Here is a 22,177-nt window from a genome sequence, read left to right as displayed (position 1 = left end):
ACATATCTTCTCTGATCCAATCCTGGCTCTGCTTTGTTTGGAAGAGCCTCCCATTGGATGAGCTCTGTTTGACAGATCCTGTGTTAGGAAGGCCATGCTTCACTGAAACGTCAGTGAGCTCTCAGAGACTGAAGCTCCAGACAGAAAGACATGGCCCTGTGCTGAGCGACTCTCTGCTTTACGAGGCCTGTTCACTCCACTGTATCAAATGTGTCCTGATCTGGGGAAAAAAAAAACGACCAGTCAAGAGTTACGGTTAGCCCTTTAAGTGATGAGGCAGCTGTGGCTGCATGGTCGAGGATTCTGGGTAAGAGAGTTTTCTGGCAGTGAGGAGAGGCGTTTGGCTGCTGACCCCAGCCCCAGGCTGACCTCCGTTCAGCCGACCCTCCCTGTCCTCAGAACGTTCCCCTCCCCTGGAAACAGTCGGGAGACAAACAGTCTGGGAGGGATCTGCGGTCGGGAGGGTGTTTGGTTGACACCTGGGAGAAGTTTCCAGAACTCCTTTTGGACCGGGATCAGGGAAACGGCCGAGAGCTGCAGCAGTCAGAGCTCATCCCTCAAAGCTTCTTGTCTCCGCGGTGGCAAAGACCAGACGAGGAATGAATGCCTGAGGAGAACGTTTCTAATCCACCCTTCATCTTTACTTCTTCCTTGGAAATGGAAAACTCAGGAAAAACTAGGGACGTCCTAAATGTGCGTCTTGTGAGGTTCTGGTCTACTCTGGTCCGAGTGGCGGATCGGGAGCGGGGGAGGCAGGCATCGGCGTCTTGACGGAATCTGGGCAGTGGACTGCTTTGTTTGGTTCGTTTATTTGTGTGACGACAGTCAGCACATGTGCTACGAAGCAGCTCGGAAACATTTGGTAACATTTCACAACGGTTCCACGCAATTCAATCAACTTTATTTATACAGTAGTTCATCACGATAACAGTTTCAAAGCGTTCCGCGGAGCCACGTTCGTCGTTAGCCCCGTTCTTCTGAAGACCAGAACACTTCATTCAACACAAAAACACAAAGAAGAACATGAAAATTTGAACATACAATTTGAAAACCAAGGAACAAAGTTGTTTATAGTGAGAAATGCATGATGGTTTGGGTGTTCCACTCGCAGTTAAAAGGTTCTGGCTTCGATTCGATGTCCAAAGCCTGGGCATCCTGGAGCAGGAGGCCCATATCAGCTACCTGCACCTTAATGACCTGTCTCTGTACTGTCTAACCCCTACCTGCTCCTTAATGACCTGTCTCTGTACTGTACTCTAACCCCTACCTGCTCCTTAATGACCTGTCTCTGTACTGTCTCAACCCTACCTGCTCCTTAATGACCTGTCTCTGTACTGTCTAACTCCTACCTGCTCCTTAATGACCTGTCCCTGTACTGTCTATCCCCGACCTGCTCCTTAACGACCTGTCCTGTACTGTCTAACCCTACCCGCTCCTTAATGACCTGTCCCTGTACTGTCTAACCCCTAACCCGCTCCTTAATGACCTGTCTCTGTACTGTCTAACCCCTACCTGCTCCTTAATGACCTGTCTCTCTACTGTCTAACCCCTACCTGCTCCTTAATGACCTGTCCCTGTACTGTCTAGCCCCTACCTGCTCCTTAATGACCTATCTCTGTAGCCTGGCTATTGCCAGACCAAGCTCAGTAGTGGATTGAACGTTGGTCTGGGAAACTGCCCCTTGTCAATTTTTCCTTCAGCACAAGAGGCGTGATCAATAGGCCGAGTTCAACTGACTCTGAACGCGATTGGCTGCTTGCCGCCGCTTCCCTGTCATCATTGTGGGGGGGGAGGGAGCCAGCTTGGTGATTGGCTCCCGCAAAAACGTATCGGAAGCAGAAAGGAATGCATACTCATCTCCAGACCCTTCTGCAGGGCGAATTTAAATCGTCGGCAGAATGGGCGGGGCTACCCAGTCTACTATATCTGCACTGTGCATGTCACTCTGATGACCCCTGTGTGACCTTTGACCCTGGGGGCAGATGGAGGTCAACGGTGACATCACCTCCCTCGACCTGGGCAGCCTGATGTCCCAGAGCGAGTACGACGTGGCGGTGACCCCCGTGTACGACCAAGGCCCCGGGACCCCATGCTGGGACAGGCCATCACAGGTGAGACCCCCCCCCGACCCCGTTCGGCTCGGAGGAGCTCAGACACACTCATGGTCTTCAGGTGGAGGAGATTCAGAACCTCCTTCATCAGTAGTCTGGAGCAGTGGTTCTCAAATCGGGGTCCGCGTTCCGTTTGGGGTACTTGGAGTACTGCTGGGGGTACTCAGAAGATCTCTCAAAAAATAATACAGATTAAATAAATCAATAAATTGTGAGTATTTGCACCCTCTTAATGTTCATGTTTACTGCCAAATAGAGCGCACATTTTTTATTTATTTAAATGTATTCATTTTTCTCCCCCAAAAATGTGTGCCAATGAAGGGCGTACTCGACTGAAAGAATATCTTAGAGGGGGAACACTAGTAGAACCAGACGGAGAACCACTGCTCCAGTGAGACGGCCCAGCCGCCCTCCTCCACCTGCTCCCTCCACAACCTCCACCTTGGGTTGACCTTAAAGGGGTAGTTCGGAATTTTGGACATAGGGCCTGATTCCCAAGTGAGCATTGGTATTCTATATCACTGGAGACAGTTTTCAACACATTTCATTCAGTCCTTCTAGTTGCAGAGTTCGCTCGTGCTAGGCTAGCGCACGGCAACGGGCAATGCTAGCCTGCTATTAAAAACAGTCTTACCCACTCCACAGTACACCCGAGGTAAATCAATTATAACGCCAGACTATAGATTTAAATGTCTGTGTTGATAGAATAATGTTCGAAATAAAACTAACCTTGCATCGCATGAATCATCGAGGGACTACTTTCTCAGCAGAAGCGGAATTTTACTATGCGCTGGTTAGGTTTGTAACCGAATCACGACAGAAGAACGTAAACAGAGAAGCGTGGGACAGAAGCGCAATTGAACGACTAGGCAACATGATGGTTCAGTGTGCTTTTAGAAATTGTAGAAATAAACGGTACAGATGGGCACCACAAAGTTTCCACCAATTTCCAGTGCGAGATCCAGAAAGGACTCAACTGTGGCTTGTTGCTGCTGGCTTGGACATCAAAACACCGGCTCGTACATGTACGATTCGTTGGATACGACAAATTCCTCATAATCGTCTTCAAAAGCAGATGCATCGCTAACTCCTCCAAACGTGGGCATATCTTGTTAATTGAATACGCTTATAGAATTCCTTCGTTCACTGTAGGCTACTCTGCGTTTGTAGCAATGACAGCGGCAGGTAACCTAGGTATCAGTCCGCCGCTGCCATAGCCTACGTACAGGAATATAAACACTGCTGCTGAGACCCCGCAATTCCCTCAAAATGCAATGCAATGCAAGGTTGGTTTTATTTCTAACATTATTCTATAAACAGACATTTAGATTTATAGTCTGTCGTTATAATTGATTTACCTCGGGTGTACTGTGGAGTGGGTAAGACTGTTTTTAATAGCAGGCTAGCATTGCCCGTTGACGTGCGCTAGCCTAGCACGAGCGAACTCTGCAACTAGAAGGACTGAATGAAATGTGTTGAAAACTGTCTCCAGTGATATAGAATACCAATGCTCACTTGGGAATCAGGCTCTATGTCCAAAATTCCGAACTACCCCTTTAAAGGGGACCTATTATGCTTTTTCGACTTTTATGACCTATAAACGTTGTTATAATGATTGATAGTCATGTTTAACCATACTAAAGTGTCAAATAATGACGTACATGTATTTCGACGTATTCCCTGCTGACAGTCTGGGGTGGCTGTGCAGAGCGCTAAACACTCGGGACAGCGTTTGCGATTCACTTGTTCACATTTCCGGGAAATCATCTACGTAGAGGCACTCCTGCCGCGCCCCCATATGCCTGGTCAAATCTGCCCGCACGCGCTTTTCAAGGAAGGTAACCAATCACAACGGAGTTGGGTTGGCAGGAGGGGGGCAAGGGGGCGGAGAAGGACGAAACCGAGCGTTGACGGAGAAGGCTGAAAGCACCCAGATGAGAGGAAGAGTTTCAAAAATCGACATAGTTTTTTGTGTATGGTTAAACATGACTATCAATCATTATAACAACGTTTATAGGTCATAAAAGTCGAAAAGCATAATAGGTCCCCTTTAAGTCCTTAATGGGCCTGATTCACCGGGCGGCCATCTTGAATCCATCTGAGCTCCATCTTGGTTCTGGGGGGACTTCAGTGTTATGTGTAGATCCAAGATGGCCGGCGGCTGTGCGCGGCCAACGGATGCTAGGGTTCCCCGGGGGATCTCTTGTGTCTTCTGCTGTTGACGACTCGTGTCCTAGTTGTTGCCATGGCAACCAGTCAGCATGGTTCCGTGAGGCCAGACGTCCCGGCCAGGGCAGCAACGGTTCCCCTGTTTATTAGACATAGTTTCCACATCTGTGAACCAACACGGTATTGTGTGTGTGTGTGCGTGTGTTTGTGTGTTTGTGTTTGTTTGTGTCTGTGTGTGTGTAGGAGTGTTTGTGTGCAAATCTGGGTGAGAGTCTTTGTGTGTGTGGGGGGGGGGTGTTTGTGTGTGTGTGTGTGTGTGTGTGTGTGAGTGTGGGTATGGGTATGTGATTTATGCCGCAGTTTATCAATAATCCTCGGTGAAGTTTGTGTCTGCACAGGTTGAGACAGAAGAACAGAACGACACACAAGCACATACACACAAACAGACACACATGTGACAAATGAAAAACAGACACAATCGTTTACACACACACACACACACACACACACACACACACACACACACACACACACACACACACACACACACACACACACACCAAACATAATGTGACATATACGCACAAACACAGAAACAGAACTAATAAACACCGTGCCTGGACAGGACCTTGAAATGCACCTGCAGCTAAACGCTCTTCCATGTGTTCATCACCTGGGCTCGTTAAACCGCCACGCCCACCAACACTTCCTCACACTCTCTCCTCCCTCCTCTTCCCCCTCCTTCATGACTCCTTCTCTCCCTCTCCTTGCTCCTCTCTCTCTCTCTCTCTCTCTCTCTCTCTCTCTCTCTCTCTCTCTCTCTCTCTCTCTCTCTCTCTCTCTCTCTCTCTCTCTCTCTCTCTCTCTCTCTTGCTTCTCTCTCTCTCTTGCTTCTCTCTCTCTCTCTCTCTCTCTCTCTCTCTCTCTCTCTCTCTCTCTCTCTCTCTCTCTCTTGCTTCTCTCTCTCTCTCTCTCTCTCTGTCCCTCTCTCTCTCTCTCTCTCTCTCTCTCTCTCTCTCTCTCTCTCTCTCTCTCTCTCTCTCTCTCTCTCTCTCTCTCTAGATGTGGTCCCGGCCCCCAAGGACCTGAGGACCTCAGAGGTGACCCAGACCTCCTTCAGGGTGACCTGGGCTGTAGGGGCCCCGGACGTGGCCATGTACCGGCTCGGCTGGGCCAAGAAGGGGAACCCCAACTACGAACACGTAAGTTACACCGAGAGAGGAGAAACAAACTACCAACACGAGAGAGGAGAAACCAACTACCAACACGATAGAGGAGAAACAAACTACCAACACGATAGAGGAGAAACCAACCACCAACAGGAGAGAGGAGAAACCAACTACCAACACGAGAGAGGAGAAACCAACTAACAACACGATAGAGGAGAAACCAACTACCAACACGAGAGAGGAGAAACCAACTACCAACACAATAGAGGAGAAACAAACTACCAACAGGATAGTTACTGAGTAACCCTAACCCTACTGGGTTAATCCCGTCCTAAACTAAAGGGGCTGCAGGTAAGCTTCAGGGGTAATAAAGAGAGGGCAGTAGAGGCGTGGTCCGCCCTCACTTTGTTTCTCCACCACTGAGAAGTGATGCATTTCACGCACCTGTGATTGACCGGTGAGATGACTTCCAGAGCCAATCAGAGAAGCGATGCCCCGATTAGTCAGAAATCGGAATGTTCTCACACAGAGGCAGGCGCATTGAACCAGAACCAGATATTCTCACAGCACATTTCACTCCGTAATGGATGACAGATGCCTGGGTCATTCCTAACTAATTACACTCATATTATGGCTCTTAAATCTCGCCAACGGCACCTTTTATGTAGTACAGCTTATTTTGTCCTCAACCTGACTTATCTCAACAAATGAGAGATGATCTCCTAGATCACCTACCCCTCTCATTTTCCCCTTAACGTCTCTCTCTCTCTCTCTCTCTCTCTCTCTCTCTCTCTCTCTCTCTCTCTGTCTCTCTGTCTCTCTGTCTCTCTGTCTCTCTGTCTCTCTGTCTCTCTCTCTCTCTCTCTCTCTCTCTCTCTCTCTCCAGGCCATCCTGAGCAATGATGACACCACTCATGTCCTGGAGGGTTTGGACATCGACACAGACTATGACGTCACCGTCACCGCCATCTACCCCGACGAATCAGAGAGCGAGGACCTGATTGGCCACGAGCGCACCTGTAAGCCACGCCCCTAGCTCCACCCCTACCTGCTGACGACACCCCCAGGCCCTGTACTCGCTACTCATACTTTACATACAAGTTATGCACAGTATTCACACGTGTACTTAACAGTATTTACAGATGTACTACGCAGTATTCACCGATGTACTGCACAGTATTCACAGATGTACTGCAGGGTATGTACAGATGTACTACACAGAATTTACAGATGTACTGCACAGTATTCACAGATGTACTGCACAGTATTTACAGATGTACTACACAGTATTCACAGATGTACTGCAGGGTATTCACAGATGTACCACACAGTATTCACCGATGTACTGCAGGGTATTCACAGATGTACTGCACAGTATTTACAGATGTACTGCACAGTATTTACAGATGTACTGCACAGTATTTACAGATGTACTACACAGTATTCACAGATGTACTGCACAGTATTCACAGATGTACTGCAGGGTATTCACAGATGTACTGCACAGTATTTACAGATGTACTACACAGTATTCACAGATGTACTGCAGGGTATTCACAGATGTACCACACAGTATTCACCGATGTTCTGCACAGTATTTACAGATGTACCACACAGTATTCACAGATGTACTGCAGGGTATTTACAGATGTACTACACAGTATTCACCGATGTTCAGCACAGTATTTACAGGTGAACTCCACCGTTAACCCTTTCTCACTCTCTGTCCTCAGTGCTGAAGGCGCCAGCTGGTATGTTAGGAGGAAGGCATTAGTATTTTGTTTATGTGTTCCGCTGTTGTCCACCTCATCCACTTCATCCACCCTCATCTGTCATGCTCTTCATCCTGTGATGTCATCAATGTGCACCCCAGTCATCCTATAGCAGTTAGCATGTATTTTCTTAGCACGTGGGTTGTGTTCAAAGTACTTTAATGCGATCAATACATCGACCTGTCACCTCAGGTGTTGATGTGGCTGGTTGTCATGGTGAGCTCATGTGATCGGGATTAATTGGTTCATCATGGTATTGGATGATGTGGGTCAATCAAAAATAAACAAAATTTATGAATAAACTATTGGACATTAAATATACTTCATAGAAATGAACAATTAGGCATTATTTGAGTTCCATGGATCAGTGTTGGTCAGAGCACCATTTTGATCGACTCGATTGATTGGAAACCGGGACTTGAGCCCAACCCTAGCTGCTTCCGTCCGTGTCTCGTTCATATTGTCCGCCTCACCTCCCCTCTCTGTATAGTCCATCCTCACGCCCCCTGGAACTCTGGGTCGTGGGGCATCGTGGAAGTCACATCATCATCATCGTCTTCGTCATCACCGTCTTCATCATCATCCATGTCATCATCGCTTAACCCATCACCTCCCTAAGCACCCTGAGCCACTCAGCCGGCACGCATCGCGCTCCCAGAACGGCCTGATTCTGACCTCCCCTCTCCCCCCCCCAGTGTCGTCCGGCCCGCCCACCAACCTGGTGGTCATCAACGCCACCACCACCTCCCTGACCCCCAAGTGGGGGCATGCCCCAGGGCCCGTCCAGAACTACAAGATCACCTACCAGCCCAGCGCCGGGGGCAAGACCCTCACCGTGAGTCCCACCTACATTTAGATTTCGATTACATCATGTTCTGAGGAGCGCTGAAGTCCCCCTTGGGACTGACACACAGACACACGGACACACAGACACACAGACACACAGACACACGGACACACGGACACACGGACACACGGACACACAGTGAGTCGGGACAGCAGACGTCAGAGGTCAGGTGCCTTCACCCCTAACAACTATTTATTGCCGTCGGTACAGTAAGGATGTTCATAGAACCAAGTGCCGACCACTAACAATCACTAGGTTAACCCGTTCCCTGTATACAACAAAGATAGCTAGGATAAGATACACCATGCTAAGTACTATTTTGAAGTGCAAGGACGAACAACATACTAAAAGTGTGTAACAGGGGGGTGGCGGTGAGGCGGTGAGGCGAGTCTCTGCGCCTTCACGCTTTGTGCTTTCACGTGTTCTGGTTCTGACTGGTGCCAGACTGACATCACTTGGTAATCAAAAAAACTGAGCCAATCAAAATAGAACAACAGTAAAGGAGGTGTTGAATGTAAGCTGCTCACAGATTATATAGGAAACCTCATAACCACACCATTAAAACTCTGTGGAAACTTGGAAAAGTGTTTAATAGGAAGTGTGTGATGATTATTTTTTCCTACACTTAATGTAGAATATCCACATCACGATAACGACTGCAGAGTGACTGTTTAAAACATTAAAACAACCCTGATAATGACGGCTGAATGAGAGACTCACGGATCCGTCTGAATGTCGGACTCCCTGCGTACATCGAAGAGCTGTTGGAATACTCCAGATTCCCTTTGTGTTTTTAAACCTAATCTTCAGTTTGGGATGATTACAGTACCAACAAAGAGACATTTCCACAGAGCGTTATTCAAACATCGTTATCAATCAGGAGGAAGGCCTGCTGACGTTGGCACGCAGGATCTCAGAACTGGCTGGTGTTCAGCGAGGACCTTCCCAGTTCTCCTCTGATCCTAGATCCCCTGGGTTCCCAGTTCCCCAGTGTTCCCAGTTCCCTCCCCCCAGCCCTAGTCCCCCGTTGGCCCCCCGGTCGGTCCAGTCTTCCAGGACGCAGTGGGACCCATCGGGAACGATTTGGAATCGGCCGGCTCCCCGGGGTGTCTGAGACGGGACGGCTCGGCTCACAGCGGTGATGTCAGGGTCTTTACCGTCTTTGGTATTCCCGCCCCACCACAACGTGTGGATGCAGTTAAACACACACAAGCAGACAAACATCTGTTGTCAAATCTTGGCCTGTAGGAGTTATTGCATCGTAAAAACCAGCCAGATATTACCGGAGACGGGAGGAGGAGGAGGAGGAGGAGGAGGAGGAGGGAGATAGCTCGCTCTGTCGATGTTGGCGTCGGCTTTGTTTACCTGCCGCATGCTCAGCACATGAAGACTGTGCTGGAATAACAGAGGTAAACAACCAACAAACGACAGGGGAGGGAGCAGAGGCCAAGATAACATGCCTGGAGTCAAAAGAGAGCTACATGCTCCATCCCACCAGAGAGTCTGTGTTCTCCAGAGGGCTACTGGTTCCATCCCAGTAGAGAGTGTGTTCTTCAGAGGGCTACTGGCTCCATCCCACCAGAGAGTCTGTGTTCTTCAGAGGGCTGCAGGTTCCATCCCAGTAGAGAGTGTGTTCTTCAGAGGGCTGCAGGTTCCATCCCAGTAGAGAGTCTGTTCTTCAGAGGGCTACTGGTTCCATCCCAGTAGAGAGTGTGTTCTTCAGAGGGCTACAGGCAGAGGCAGAAGGTCTCTGCCTGTAGCAGAGTTCTACAGGTCCTCAGGTCAATCCCACCAGAGAGTCTGATGTCCCCAGAGCTCTACAGGTCCCATCCCATCACAGACAGAAGGTCTATTGTTATCTGTCTCTGGTTGACGTCATGATGACATCTCGTGCCTCTCCCTTCGCTGGTTCAGCGGTGGTTTAGCGGTGAGACGCCTCGACGTGTTAATTAAACAGTTTTTCCTTTGCATATGGGATTGTGATGCTAATTCCCCCTGCTCCTCCAAGGACAGTGTTTAGGCACAGATGGATGTGTTTACTGGAACTCCTCCACCGCGAGATGCGTTGCGAAACCTCCAGTCTAGAGACTCCCGGCGGCCTCTTTAGGATCCCTTTGAGTAAATCACTAAAAAAGAAAAGAAAAAAAGAATGTCTGACATCATCCCCGGAGCGCGTGGATGACACATGTTGGATTTGTGTTGATTCAGGAGTCCAGCGCTGTTTGGAGGCAGTAGCCAAGGCAGACGTTCTCGTGACATCACTTGTTAGTTTTGATCCCTTCTATTACAGTGCTTCGGCTGGCAAAGCCTTTACAGTGTTTCTAATGCCCTGTTGAGTTTCGGTGGAGTTAACGTTTATAAAGATGCAGACTTCACCTCGTAAAAGCGCAGCTGTTGTCAAGGTTCCCTGTCCGCACATACAACACATCTGAACCGGCCGTCTGCGCCGACTACTTGATGCCAGAGTTATTCAGCTCAACTTTATCCGTAAGCCCAACAATTACAGTCTCAAAAGGCTCCCCAGGCTCACACAACCACCCCCAAGCCTAAATCTCCAAGAAGGAAGGGAACTTTGATGACCAATCATGACGGCGATCTCATGAGGCGTCCCGCCCACGGGGTGAACGTTTTAGAGAACCTGTCTTTTCTTAAATGTCCTGATTGTAAATTGACGTTGAGGTCGGATCTCAGAGGCCGCGAGTACAGCGCCTCCATCCTGAAGGAACGCTCCTACGTCACCGCTGACCCCTCCACCCCTCCCTCCCCCGACAGACCCAGGTGGGAGGCAAGAAGACCTCGGCGGTGCTCCAGAAGCTGAGCCCCGACACACCCTACACCATCACTGTGGCCGCGGTGTATGCCAACGGAGACAGCAAAGACATCTCCGGCCAGGGGAAGACCGGTAAGTCTGGAACGCTTTATTACTGTATCCCTGATTCACGGTGAGTCTGAGACAGCCTAAGCCCCGAGCCCTAAGCCCCGAGCCCTAAGCCCCGAGCCCTAAGCCCCGAGCCCTAAGCCCCGAGCCCTAAGCCCTCTAAAGGGCAATGAATAGCTCCCCCAAACCTAAGGGGAGTAACCGGGAGGAGGTACCGCAGGAGAGTTAACGAGGTTGCTCCAACGAAGCGGGCAGCAGAGCTAGCCAGATATAACTGTCAGTGACCATGTAAAGTAATGGCTCTTAGCCATCCATGTGTTTGTGAGGACCTGTGTGTGACGGACCTGTTTGTGAGGACCTGTGTGTGATGGACCTGCTTCTCCTCAGAACCTCTGGGCGGTGTGAGGAACCTGCAGGTCCTGAACCCCACCATGTCCACCCTGAACGTACGCTGGGAGCCGGCCAACGGAAAGGTCAAGGAGTACAAGGTTCTGTACACCCCTGCTGCCGGAGGAGCTGAGAGCGTGGTAGGATGACCCGCAGAACCAGACTGTAGGACCTTAGTAATCATCTGAAACAAACAAATATATCCAAATATCTGCATTTGTGGAGTATTAAATAGCAAATGTTTGGTATTTTTACTTCATAACTTATCACCTGATTGATCGACCAGCGGCTAGACTAACAGAGCCCTAGGATGTAATCTGACCTGAACCAATGGGAACTGAATGCACCTTTGTACCCCTCAGGAAAAGGTCTCCAGTTCAGCCACCACCACGGTTCTGAAGGGCCTGCAGCCTGACACCATCTACACCATCACCCTGGTACCGGTCTACGCCGAAGGAGACGGCAAGAGGATGTCAGATGACGGGAAAACAAGTACGGGCGTTAGAGAGGCTCCTCCTCGGAGTGACGTTAGCGTGCTGAACTGTTTGTGAGGACCTGGTCTTGTTTGACCTGGATGCGATGGACCTGTTTGTGAGGACCTTTTTGTGCTATAATTTTTTGCGTTGTTAATGAGTACGCATTTGTGAGGACCACTTTGTGAGGACGTGTTTGTGAAGACGTGTTTGTATTGGACTTGTCAGTGGGCATCCGTTTGTGAGGACGTGTTTGTGACGTACCTGTCCTCCCTCAGAACCTCTGGGCGGGGGGAGGAACCTGCAGGTCCTGAACCCCTCCATGACCACGCTGGAGGTGCGCTGGGAGCCGGCCGAGGGGAGGGTCACGGAGTACAAGGTGGTCTACGCCCCGGCGGCGGGAGGCCCCAAGAGCACGGTAGGACGGGCGCCCACAGAACCACAGAACCCTACTACGCCTTCACACTCGGGACATTAGGGCAGCCCTACAGAAGGATCCCTGGGAACCCGCAAGACCACGAAGGTCTTCGTCATAGCTAACCGAGAGAAACATCAACAGAAGTATTTGAGTTCCGATGCTTTAAGAAGCAAAACATATTAAGTTGTTGTCTCTTAATCTCATCAGATTCCTCTTTCCTCCATGCAGTTGTCTAACGCAGAACATGTGCACAGGGAGATTATAAGAACATTTTTAAACGAAAAATCTATTTTCACTTTAATCCATGGCAAATGTTACATAGCAGTTTTTGAACCCACCAAGTCCTCTTCTAAATGAAAAAGCTAACCTGAGCTGAACTCGGTTTGTTTCCGAACCAGGACAAAGTTACGGCAAAGTCCACCACCACCGTGCTGAAAGGCCTGACCCCCGACACCCTGTACAGCGTGACTCTGGTCCCGGTCTACAGCGAGGGCGACGGGAACGGCATGTCAGAGACCGGGAAAACGAGTAAGACTGGTGGAGAGAACACTCAACGAGATTCTTGGACAGTGAGGACCTCTTTCTGAGGACCTATTGGTGATAGACTGGTTTGTGAGGACCTGTTTGTGAGGTTCTATTACTGATAGACCGGTTTGTGGGGACCTGTTTGTGATATACCTGTTAGGGAGGACCTGGTTGTGATATACCTGTTTGGGAGGACCTGTTTGTGATTGACCTGTTTGTGAGGACCTGTGTGTGATGGACCTGTTTGTGAGGACCTGTGTGTGATGGACCTGTTTGTGAGGACCTGTGTGTGATGGACCTGTTCCCCCTCAGAACCTCTGGGCGGTGTGAAGAACCTCGTGGTGGTGAACCCCACCATGTCCACCCTGAACGTGCGCTGGGAGCTGGCCGAGGGAAAGGTCAAGGAGTACAAGGTTCTGTACACCCCTGCTGCCGGAGGAGCTGAGAGCATGGTAGGACTGGTAGGGAGAACCTACGGAACCCCTTAGAACCACGGTACTGTGTTCCATCACATGGCCACAGCCTCCCATTGTAGAATCTCACCCTAGCTATCTTTGTCTAGACAGGGAATGGATTAACCTAGTGATTGTTAGTGCTTGGCACTTGATTCTATGGAAATCCTTACTGTACCGACAGAGATATATTGTTGTCTCTCTTTCTTCTGACAAATGTACTTGATTTGTAATCGTAAGTTACTTTGCATAAAAGTGTCTGCTAAATGCCCCCAATGTAAATGTAAATGGTGGACCTTTGGTTAAAGCCCTCCTGGTAAATAGTAGAAATAAAACCACTTCACAACGGAACCCCACCCCCTCAGAGAGCATGATAGAATCTCCCCCCGAGCCCATCGACCTATCGCCCGTCTCCAGGGGGTTCCCGATGCGGTCGGTCCCGGCCACATGTGTGGTCCTTCATGGTTGTTGTGTGTTGCTCCTCCGTCTTGAAGCTGTAACCAAACCCTCTTCCTGCCTGGAAGCCGGCAGAGACTAAACCCTGATTCCCCCGCTGGTGTGAACAGGAAATGGTCTCCGGGACGGCCACCAGCACCGTGCTGAGGAGCCTCCAGCCGGACACCGTCTACACCGTCACGCTGGTGCCCGTGTACGCGGTCGGAGACGGAGCCAGGATGACGGAGAACGGCAAGACAAGTAAGACCCACCAGGTTCTAACTCTGCGTGTCGGCAATCGGCGTGGCGTCGCCGGCAGCCAATCAGCGTCCAGATCCTCACCCTCATATTGAAACGATAACCTGTTGTGATCGGAAACACGACGCGACGTCATCTGAGTGGAACGCAGCGTCTGTTGGACGCATCAGAGGACAGCGGCTTGAATTAGACTATTATGGCGTCTCCAGGCTGACAGATTGGAAACATGAAAGCGTGGAGGCCGCAGTAGGACCATGTGTGTCCAGAGCGTACCCAGAGCCGCCGCCCGGGGCCCCGGCCGCCCCGGGACGGCCCGGGACAAAGCATTCCGCGCACGAGGACGTGATGAACGGGATCCCGGTGGGCTCTCCTTCTCATTCCGGACGCTAGAATACTTTATACTTTGGACGAGGCTTTCCAAGTCGGATCTAATTGGAAACAGGAGCTGTGATTTCTGCTCGTGTGTTGTTCAGAGCTGCAACGCAACACGCTTAATAACAAGCAGAGAGCAGCCGGGAGGCACTACACGGACACAGACCACAGCCCACGGGCCGCGGGCCAGGGGCCGCGGGCCAGGGGCCGCTCTGGGGAGGCCAGGCTACAAGAGGGGGGAGGGATGTGATGCATAGAGGGGCGATGATACGTTTATGGATGGATGGATTTATTGATGGATATAGAGATTCATCTCTCTCTGAATAGATACATTTATACATACACACATGTAACGATGGTTATGTGATATGTTCACTATAGATTATATATGTAATAGTAATAAGTGATCTGTGTCTGTGTGTGTGTGTGTGCGCGCGTGCGTGTGTATGTGCACGTGTTTGTGTGTGTGTGTGTGTGTGTGTGTGTGTGTGTGTGCGTGAGCGTGTGTTTGTACGTGTGTGTGTGTGTGTGTGTGTGTGTGTGTGTGTGCGCGTGTGTGTGTGTGTGTGTGTGTGTGTGTGTGTGTGTGTGTGTGTGTGTGTGTGTGTGTGTGTGTGTGTGTGTGTGTGTGTGTGTGTGTGTGTGTGTGTGCGTGTGCAGGACCCCTGGGTGGCGTGAGGAACCTCAGGGTGACCGACCCCACCATGACCTCTCTGAAGGTGAACTGGGAGCCCGCCGACGGGGCGGTCCGCCAGTACAAGATCTTCTTCATCCCAGTGGACGGAGGGACGGAGGACATGGTGGGCTGTCTGTCTGTCTGTCTGTCTGTCTGTCTGTCTGTCTGTCTGTCTGTCTGTCTGTCTGTCTGTCTACAGTATTTCTCTATTGCTCTCTCCGCGTCACCTGTCTGTCCATCTATCTATCATCTGTCTTTCTAGATACAGAACTTATCCATCAGTGCTGATATTAACGATGCTTTGTGTGTGCGTGTGTCTCTGTGTGTGCGTGGTTCTTCTCTGCGCCCCCACAGGAAGTGGTCCCGGTGGGCACCACCTCCATCGTGCTGAGGAACCTGAAGCCGGAGACGCAGTACGCTGTGTCGGTGCAGCCGGTTTACCCCGCCCGCGAGGGTCGGCGGCAGACCGAGAACGGGATGACCTGTGAGCCACTGTCTAACCCCTACCTGCTGCTTAATGACCTGTCTCTGTACTGTCTAACCCCTACCTGCTCCTTAACGACCTGTCTCTGTACTGTCTAACCCCTACCTGCTCCTTAATGACCTGTCTCTGTACTGTCTAACCCCTACCCGCTCCTTAATGACCTGTCTCTGTACTGTCTAACCCCTACCTGCTCCTTAATGACCTGTCTCTGTACTGTCTAACCCCTACCTGCTGCTTAATGACCTGTCTCTGTACTGTCTAACCCCTACCTGCTCCTTAATGACCTGTCTCTGTACTGTCTAACCCCTACCTGCTCCTTAATGACCTGTCTCTGTACTGTCTAACCCCTACCTGCTGCTTAATGACCTGTCTCTGTACTGTCTAACCCCTACCTGCTCCTTAATGACCTGTCCCTGTACTGTCTAACCCCTACCTGCTCCTTAATGACCTGTCTCTGTACTGTCTAACCCCTACCTGCTCCTTAATGACCTGTCTCTGTACTGTCTAACCCCTACCTGCTCCTTAATGACCTGTCTCTGTACTGTCTAACCCCTACCTGCTGCTTAATGACCTGTCTCTGTACTGTCTAACCCCTACCTGCTGCTTAATGACCTGTCTCTGTACTGTCTAACCCCTACCTGCTCCTTAATGACCTGTCTCTGTACTGTCTAACCCCTACCTGCTCCTTAATGACCTGTCCCTGTACTGTCTAACCCCTACCTGCTCCTTAATGACCTGTCTCTGTACTGTCTAACCCCTACCTGCTCCTTAATGACCTGTCTCTGTACTGTCTAACCCCTACCCGCTCCTTAACGACCTGTCTCTGTACTGTCTAACCCCTACCTGCTCCATAATGACCTCTCTCTGTACTGTCTAACCCCTACCTGCTCCTTAAAGACCTGTCTCTGTACTGTCTAACCCCTACCTGCTCCTTAATGACCTGTCTCTGTACTGTCTAACCCCCACCTGCTCCTTAACGACCTGTCTCTGTACTCTCTAACCCCTACCTGCTCCTTAATGACCTGTCTCTGTACTGTCTAACCCCTACCTGCTCCTTAATGACCTGTCTCTGTACTGTCTAACCCCTACCTGCTCCATAATGACCTGTCTCTGTACTGTCTAACCCCTACCTGCTGCTTTATGACATGGATCTCCATTCCCTATAAAGTCACTGTAGACTAAATAGCTTTTTAAGTAAGAAGTAAATATTATTTGAAGTGCCTTAGTCAGCGTCTCGTACCTACATACAAATGAAAAGGAAAGACCAAAGCTCCGCTGTATGGATCCGATCTGTGTTTGAGTTCGGTGTCCCTGCCCCCCGCCGCAGTGCCCTTGGCCGGTCTGAACGACCTGCAGGTGAAGAGCCCCACCATCACCACCCTGACGGCAGAGTGGACGGCGGCCGACGGGAACGTCCAGGGGTACAGGGTCACCTACGTCCCCAGCAGCGGGGGGCTGGAGATCACGGTAGACCCCCGTTCCTCCAGCGGTCCCTCCGCAACTCTTTACCCGCCTTTAGTTCACATCTGCTGCCTTTCGTTTGCTCTGTACGAAATAGGACTCGGGTTCTAAATGTACCGTTCTTCTCAGGCGCTTTTGTACATTTGTCAGAGCAGAATTTAAGTTTTCAAAACTACCTGTTCAATCTTCACATCATTGTGTCACTTGTGCACGTCAAAAAAGCAGTTTCTCTTTTCTTTGAACAAGTTACAAATGCTTTGGTACATTCCTGCAAATGATTATGTACGATTCTCTGCTCTTTCCTACAATATAAATTGCTTATGTCATGTTGATCCAAATGTATTGCAATGGGTCTCTACTGAATAGTCCCACCCCCACAATATTTAGGCATTAGTTCATTGCATAAGTCTGTTCAACAAGTTTTCATAATGTGTCAAGCATATTTCTACACATTTCCATCATACTTTTTTTCTTAATCTTTCATGAATTGGTAAATTGTTCCCAGGTAAATCTCGACTTCTCTAACGAAGTAAATGTGTGAAGCGTTAGATCAAACAACGGTCAACCAGTTAACTAAAATAGCTCAAAGGTGCATCTCATGAACCATAAACTGGCAAGTATATATATAGATGGAGCACAACACAATGTTACGATGTCTGACTGATGTGCTGTCTCTTCCTTTCTGTATCGCAATGACATGGTCTGTCAACATTTTACAGTACGAACAGTAAAAGGGTAAATGTGAAGCTTGTCCAATCTCTTTCAATCAATCTCCCAAATACACTAAGATGTAACTTAGAATTTACAATAATAAGCAATTTGACTGTCTTATCCGTACATAATGTCACAAGGACTTCTGATGGCACTGACATGTTCATTAACACAGATATTTACTTTTGAGATATGATTCTGCGCAAGAGACTGGCTTTTGCAGGTAATCCATGGTGATTTGCTATTTGTACGAATTGTTTTGAGAAATGCACTTACTGTTTTGCAAATTTCGTGGATGATTCGAGCAATGTAGCAAATGGACTGAGATAAACTGTAAACTGTATTCTGAGTTTAAAATCCGAATTTCGAATTCAAAGTCAGACTCTGAGATTAAAGTCAGAATTTCGAATTCAAAATCGGAACTTTGAGTTTGAAGTCTGAACTCTGGCTAGGCTACCTGTAAGGAACCAAAGTCAGTCAGAGGCACCTCGCGACATACCGGATGGGAACCACACGGTTCTACAGGAGAGGATTAGGGACACATGGGCATCTTTATGAGTTCTGAGTTTAAACTCAGAACAATTTTTATTCTGACTTTAAAGTCAGAACTCCAAAAGAATAATCCCATGTGGCTCTAGTCCCCTTCTGTAGGTCAGTGTGAGGCTCTAATCCTCTCTGTAGGTCAGCGTGAGGCTCTAGTCCTCTCTGTAGGTCAGCGTGAGGCTCTAATCCTCTCTGTAGGTCAGCGCGAGGCTCTTATCCTCTCTGTAGGTCAGTGTGAGGCTCTAATCCTCTCTGTAGGTCGGTGTGAGGCTCTAATCCTCTCTGTAGGTCAGTGTGAGGCTCTAATCCCCTCTGTAGGTCAGCGTGAGGCTCTAGTCCTCTGTAGGTCAGTGTGAGGCTCTAATCCTCTCTGTAGGTCAGTGTGAGGCTCTAATCCTCTCTGTAGGTCAGTGTGAGGCTCTAATCCCCTCTGTAGGTCAGTGTGAGGCTCTAGTCCTCTGTAGGTCAGTGTGAGGCTCTAATCCTCTCTGTAGGTCAGTGTGAGGCTCTAGTCCTCTCTGTAGGTCTGTGTGAGGCTCTAATCCTCTCTGTAGGTCAGCCTGTGGCTCTAATCCTCTCTGTAGGTCAGCCTGTGGCTCTAATCCTCTCTGTAGGTCAGCGTGAGGCTCTGGTCCTCTCTGTAGGTCAGTGTGAGGCTCTAGTCCCCTTCTGTAGGTCAGCATGAGGCTCTAATTCTCTCTGTAGGTCAGTGTGAGGCTCTAATCCTCTCTGTAGGTCAGCCTGTGGCTCTAATCCTCTCTGTAGGTCAGTGTGAGGCTCTAGTCCTCTCTGTAGGTCAGCGTGAGGCTCTAGTCCCTTTCTGTAGGTCAGTGTGAGGCTCTAATCCTCTCTGTATGTCAGCGTGAGGCTCTAGTCCTTTCTGTAGGTCAGCGTGAGGCTCTAATCCTCTCTGTAGGTCAGCGTGAGGCTCTAGTCCTCTCTGTAGGTCAGTGTGAGGCTCTAGTCCTCTCTGTAGGTCAGTGTGAGGCTCTAGTCCTCTCTGTAGGTCAGCGTGAGGCTCTAATCCTCTCTGTAGGTCAGTGTGAGGCTCTAATCCTAGAGGAGGTGCTGGCCTTGGGGAGGTGGTGCTGGCTGCAGACGGGGGCCCCTCCACGTGTCAGGCTGGGGACTCCTCTTGGGGCCCCTCCACACGTCAGGGGGGCCCCTCCACGTGTCAGGGGGGGCCCCTCCACGTGTCGGGGGGGCCCCTCCACGCGTCGGGGGGGGGGGGCCCCTCCACGCGTCGGGGGGGGGCCCCTCTACGTGTCAGGGGGGGCCCCTCCACGCGTCGGGGGGGCTGACGTGTTCGCGTGTCGAGGGTCTCAGGAATGCGATGCTCCATCTGATTGGATGCTAACACAGCCTGATGGACTGAAATAACAACAACACTGGGGGGGAGAGGGGGGGAGGAGAGGGGGAGGAGGGAGAGGGGGAGTTGGAGGAGAGGAGAGGGGGAGTTGGAGGAGAGGAGAGGGGGTGGAGGAGGGAGAGGGGGAGTTGGAGGAGAGGAGAGGGGGAGAAGGAGAGGAGAGGGGGTGTTGGAGGAGAGGGGGAGGGAGAGGGGGAGAAGGAGAGGAGAGGGGGAGTTGGAGGGGTGAGGCAGCCCTCGGCCCGCTGCAGCTGGCGAGCAGCGGCTGTGCTTGTGGTTCGGGGTTTCCGCTGCTTCTCGCTCGTCGTTGGCCTCAGAGCGACTTCAGCTCCTCTCGGTCCAGCGAGCCGCTCAGCCCGAGCAGAACGAGGCCCGCAGCGGGGCTCTCTGCAGAGGGCAGGACGGTCCGACCACAGAAGCTGGAGCGGAGCTTCAGCTTAACCAAATACCGCTGGTTTCATCTGGAGCGATCCGGTTGATCTCTTTCGAGTCTGCTCTGTTCGTGCTCCGGCATGCATGCCCAACGGCACACGGGTAGGATTGTCGCAATCTCGGGAATCAGACCATCACAGTCATTCCTGTGATTTATTTTAAAAACCAAAACAGGCCGTCCAGAACCACTGAAGCGCTGCGCTGCCGTTCCCTCACCAGACCCAAACTCTGCTCCCCTCCGCAGCAAGAGGTGTCGGAGAGCACCACCAAGATGCTGCTGGACAAGCTGCTCCCGGACACCCAGTACACCGTCACCGTGGTGCCCGTCTACGCCGAGGGAGACGGACCCAGCCTCACCGACAACGGCAAGACCAGTAAGTGGCTCCGGGGCTCCGTGGAGACACGGAGCGGGAAGGGACCGGGATTCTGCAGCTGGAGGTCCGCGCAGCAGGTCCTTCGAATGGGATACGATACTAAACCCTCTGGAAACCGTCAGCAATGACCCATCGGGTTGTCAATGGGTCATTGCGACCTGTTTTACCACCTGGTATCATCCATCCCCTAGAGGGGGTGTGATGGAGGGATCATACACCAGGGAGGTGAGCGGGGTTTGATACTCCCAATCACTCCTCTGGGTGTCCACTCCCCTTTGTGATGTCACTAGGGAACCCGTTTTTCATTGGCTGATGTGTCCCAAAAGGGCCAGTGTAGTATGTTACATACAGTGTACACATACAGCGCGCAGTACCCGTGATGCAGCGACTACCTGTGACGTCCTGTAACCACGCCGACCGTCTCCCCCTGTCCACAGAGCCGCTGGGCTTCGCCCGTAACCTGCAGGTCACGGACCCCACCACCAGCACCCTGAACGTGCGCTGGGACGCGGCCGAGGGCAACGTGCGCGAGTACATCGTCATCTGGGTGCCCGCCGTGGGCGGGGGCGAACAGGAAGTGGTAAAGACCCCCCCGTCTGCGTGAATGTGTGTGTGTGAGTGAATGGGTGAATGAATGTGGGAGTGTGTGTGAGTGAATGTGTGTGTGTGTGTGTGTGTGTGTGTGTGTGTGTGTGTGTGTGTGTGTGTGTGTGTGTGTGTGTGTGTGTGTGTGTGTGTGTGTGTGTGTGTGTGTGTGTGTGTGTGTGTGTGTGTGTGAATTCGTTAATTAATGGGCATGTGATAGGTGTGTCTCTCACGAATTGAGCTGAATTGAAGTCCATTTACAGCCCATTTTCAATCCATAAAGATACTTACATTATGTAGTACTTACTTCTTTAAGATTCAAGAGAAGAGCCTTCACAAAGACATGGAGCACAATGGGAAGGAAACTATATCAATGGAAAACGGCTTTAAAAAGCATCCAGATGAAGTGGCAGAAGGAGTGACAGGAGAAGAGGAGCCAGGGACCTCCTCAGTGCTCTGGGTGTAGGGGGTCTTCCCGTTTGGCTCGGGGGGGGGGACAGCCAGCGGGGGCTGTCAGGCTGACGGTTAGCCTTGCACTGCGTTAATATAAATGTCATGGGTGAGACGTGTGCTGCCCTTGACTCCAGCTGAGAGAGGGGGCTGCTGACAGGCTAATCCCCCGTCCAGATGGAGCTCTGAGGCGTGCTCAGCGCCCCCCCAGAAGGACTGCTGGTCTCAGATCCCCCCCCCCCCACCCCGGGGAGGAGCTGAGCCAGCAGACCTCAGCAGGGTGCTGCCTAGGATGGTACGGGGATAACTCTCCACTGGCGTTCACCAGTCTAGGTGGTGGTCAGACCCTGTCTGTCTGTCTGTCTGTCTGTCTGTCTGTCTGTCTGTCTGTCTGTGTCTCTGTCTGCCTGTCTGCCTGTCTGTCTGGTCCTGACGCTGTGTGCTCTCTGGTGTGTGTGTTCAGGACCAGGTCTCTGGGACCACCACCTCCATGGTCCTGAAGAGCCTGGAGCCGGACACCGAGTACACGGTCACCGTGGTCCCCGTCTACCACGAGATGGAGGGCAAGTCCCAGTCCAAGAACGGCAGGACCAGTGAGTTCAACCCAGCTCAACCCAGCTCAACCCAGTTCAACCCAGTTCAACCCAGTTCAACTCAGTTCAACCCAGTTCGCCGGAGGGCTTCAGAGAACCTTTAGAACCTCATAGAACACCTTTGTGTGCGAGGAGCGCTAATGCTGGGGAGAAGATTTGTACACATAATTAATAAAGTACATAATGAGACAAATATCCCAATCATCATCATCATCATCATCATCCTCATCCTC

The 22,177-nt window shown here is 50.8% G+C and overlaps 1 protein-coding gene across 1 annotated transcript in view; it reads left to right on the top strand.

The window, feature by feature from the left end:
- col12a1b (collagen, type XII, alpha 1b) overlaps positions 1 to 22,177 on the top strand; it is a 103,500-nt gene that overhangs the window by 39,448 nt on the left and 41,875 nt on the right. The window contains 19 exon segments of the mRNA XM_060042375.1: positions 1,969 to 2,082; positions 2,085 to 2,111; positions 5,343 to 5,482; positions 6,336 to 6,468; positions 7,183 to 7,200; positions 7,917 to 8,056; positions 10,841 to 10,970; positions 11,334 to 11,473; positions 11,696 to 11,825; positions 12,085 to 12,224; positions 12,623 to 12,752; positions 13,062 to 13,201; positions 13,768 to 13,897; positions 14,927 to 15,066; positions 15,297 to 15,426; positions 16,754 to 16,893; positions 20,187 to 20,316; positions 20,754 to 20,896; positions 21,815 to 21,944. Coding sequence (XP_059898358.1) covers positions 1,969 to 2,082; positions 2,085 to 2,111; positions 5,343 to 5,482; positions 6,336 to 6,468; positions 7,183 to 7,200; positions 7,917 to 8,056; positions 10,841 to 10,970; positions 11,334 to 11,473; positions 11,696 to 11,825; positions 12,085 to 12,224; positions 12,623 to 12,752; positions 13,062 to 13,201; positions 13,768 to 13,897; positions 14,927 to 15,066; positions 15,297 to 15,426; positions 16,754 to 16,893; positions 20,187 to 20,316; positions 20,754 to 20,896; positions 21,815 to 21,944 — 2,325 coding nt within the window.

This window comes from Gadus macrocephalus, chromosome 21 (assembly GCF_031168955.1).
Source record: "Gadus macrocephalus chromosome 21, ASM3116895v1".
NCBI lineage: Eukaryota > Metazoa > Chordata > Actinopteri > Gadiformes > Gadidae > Gadus > Gadus macrocephalus.
Note: the sequence above shows the minus strand (reverse complement) of the source record. Positions and strands in the feature narration are given on the sequence as shown.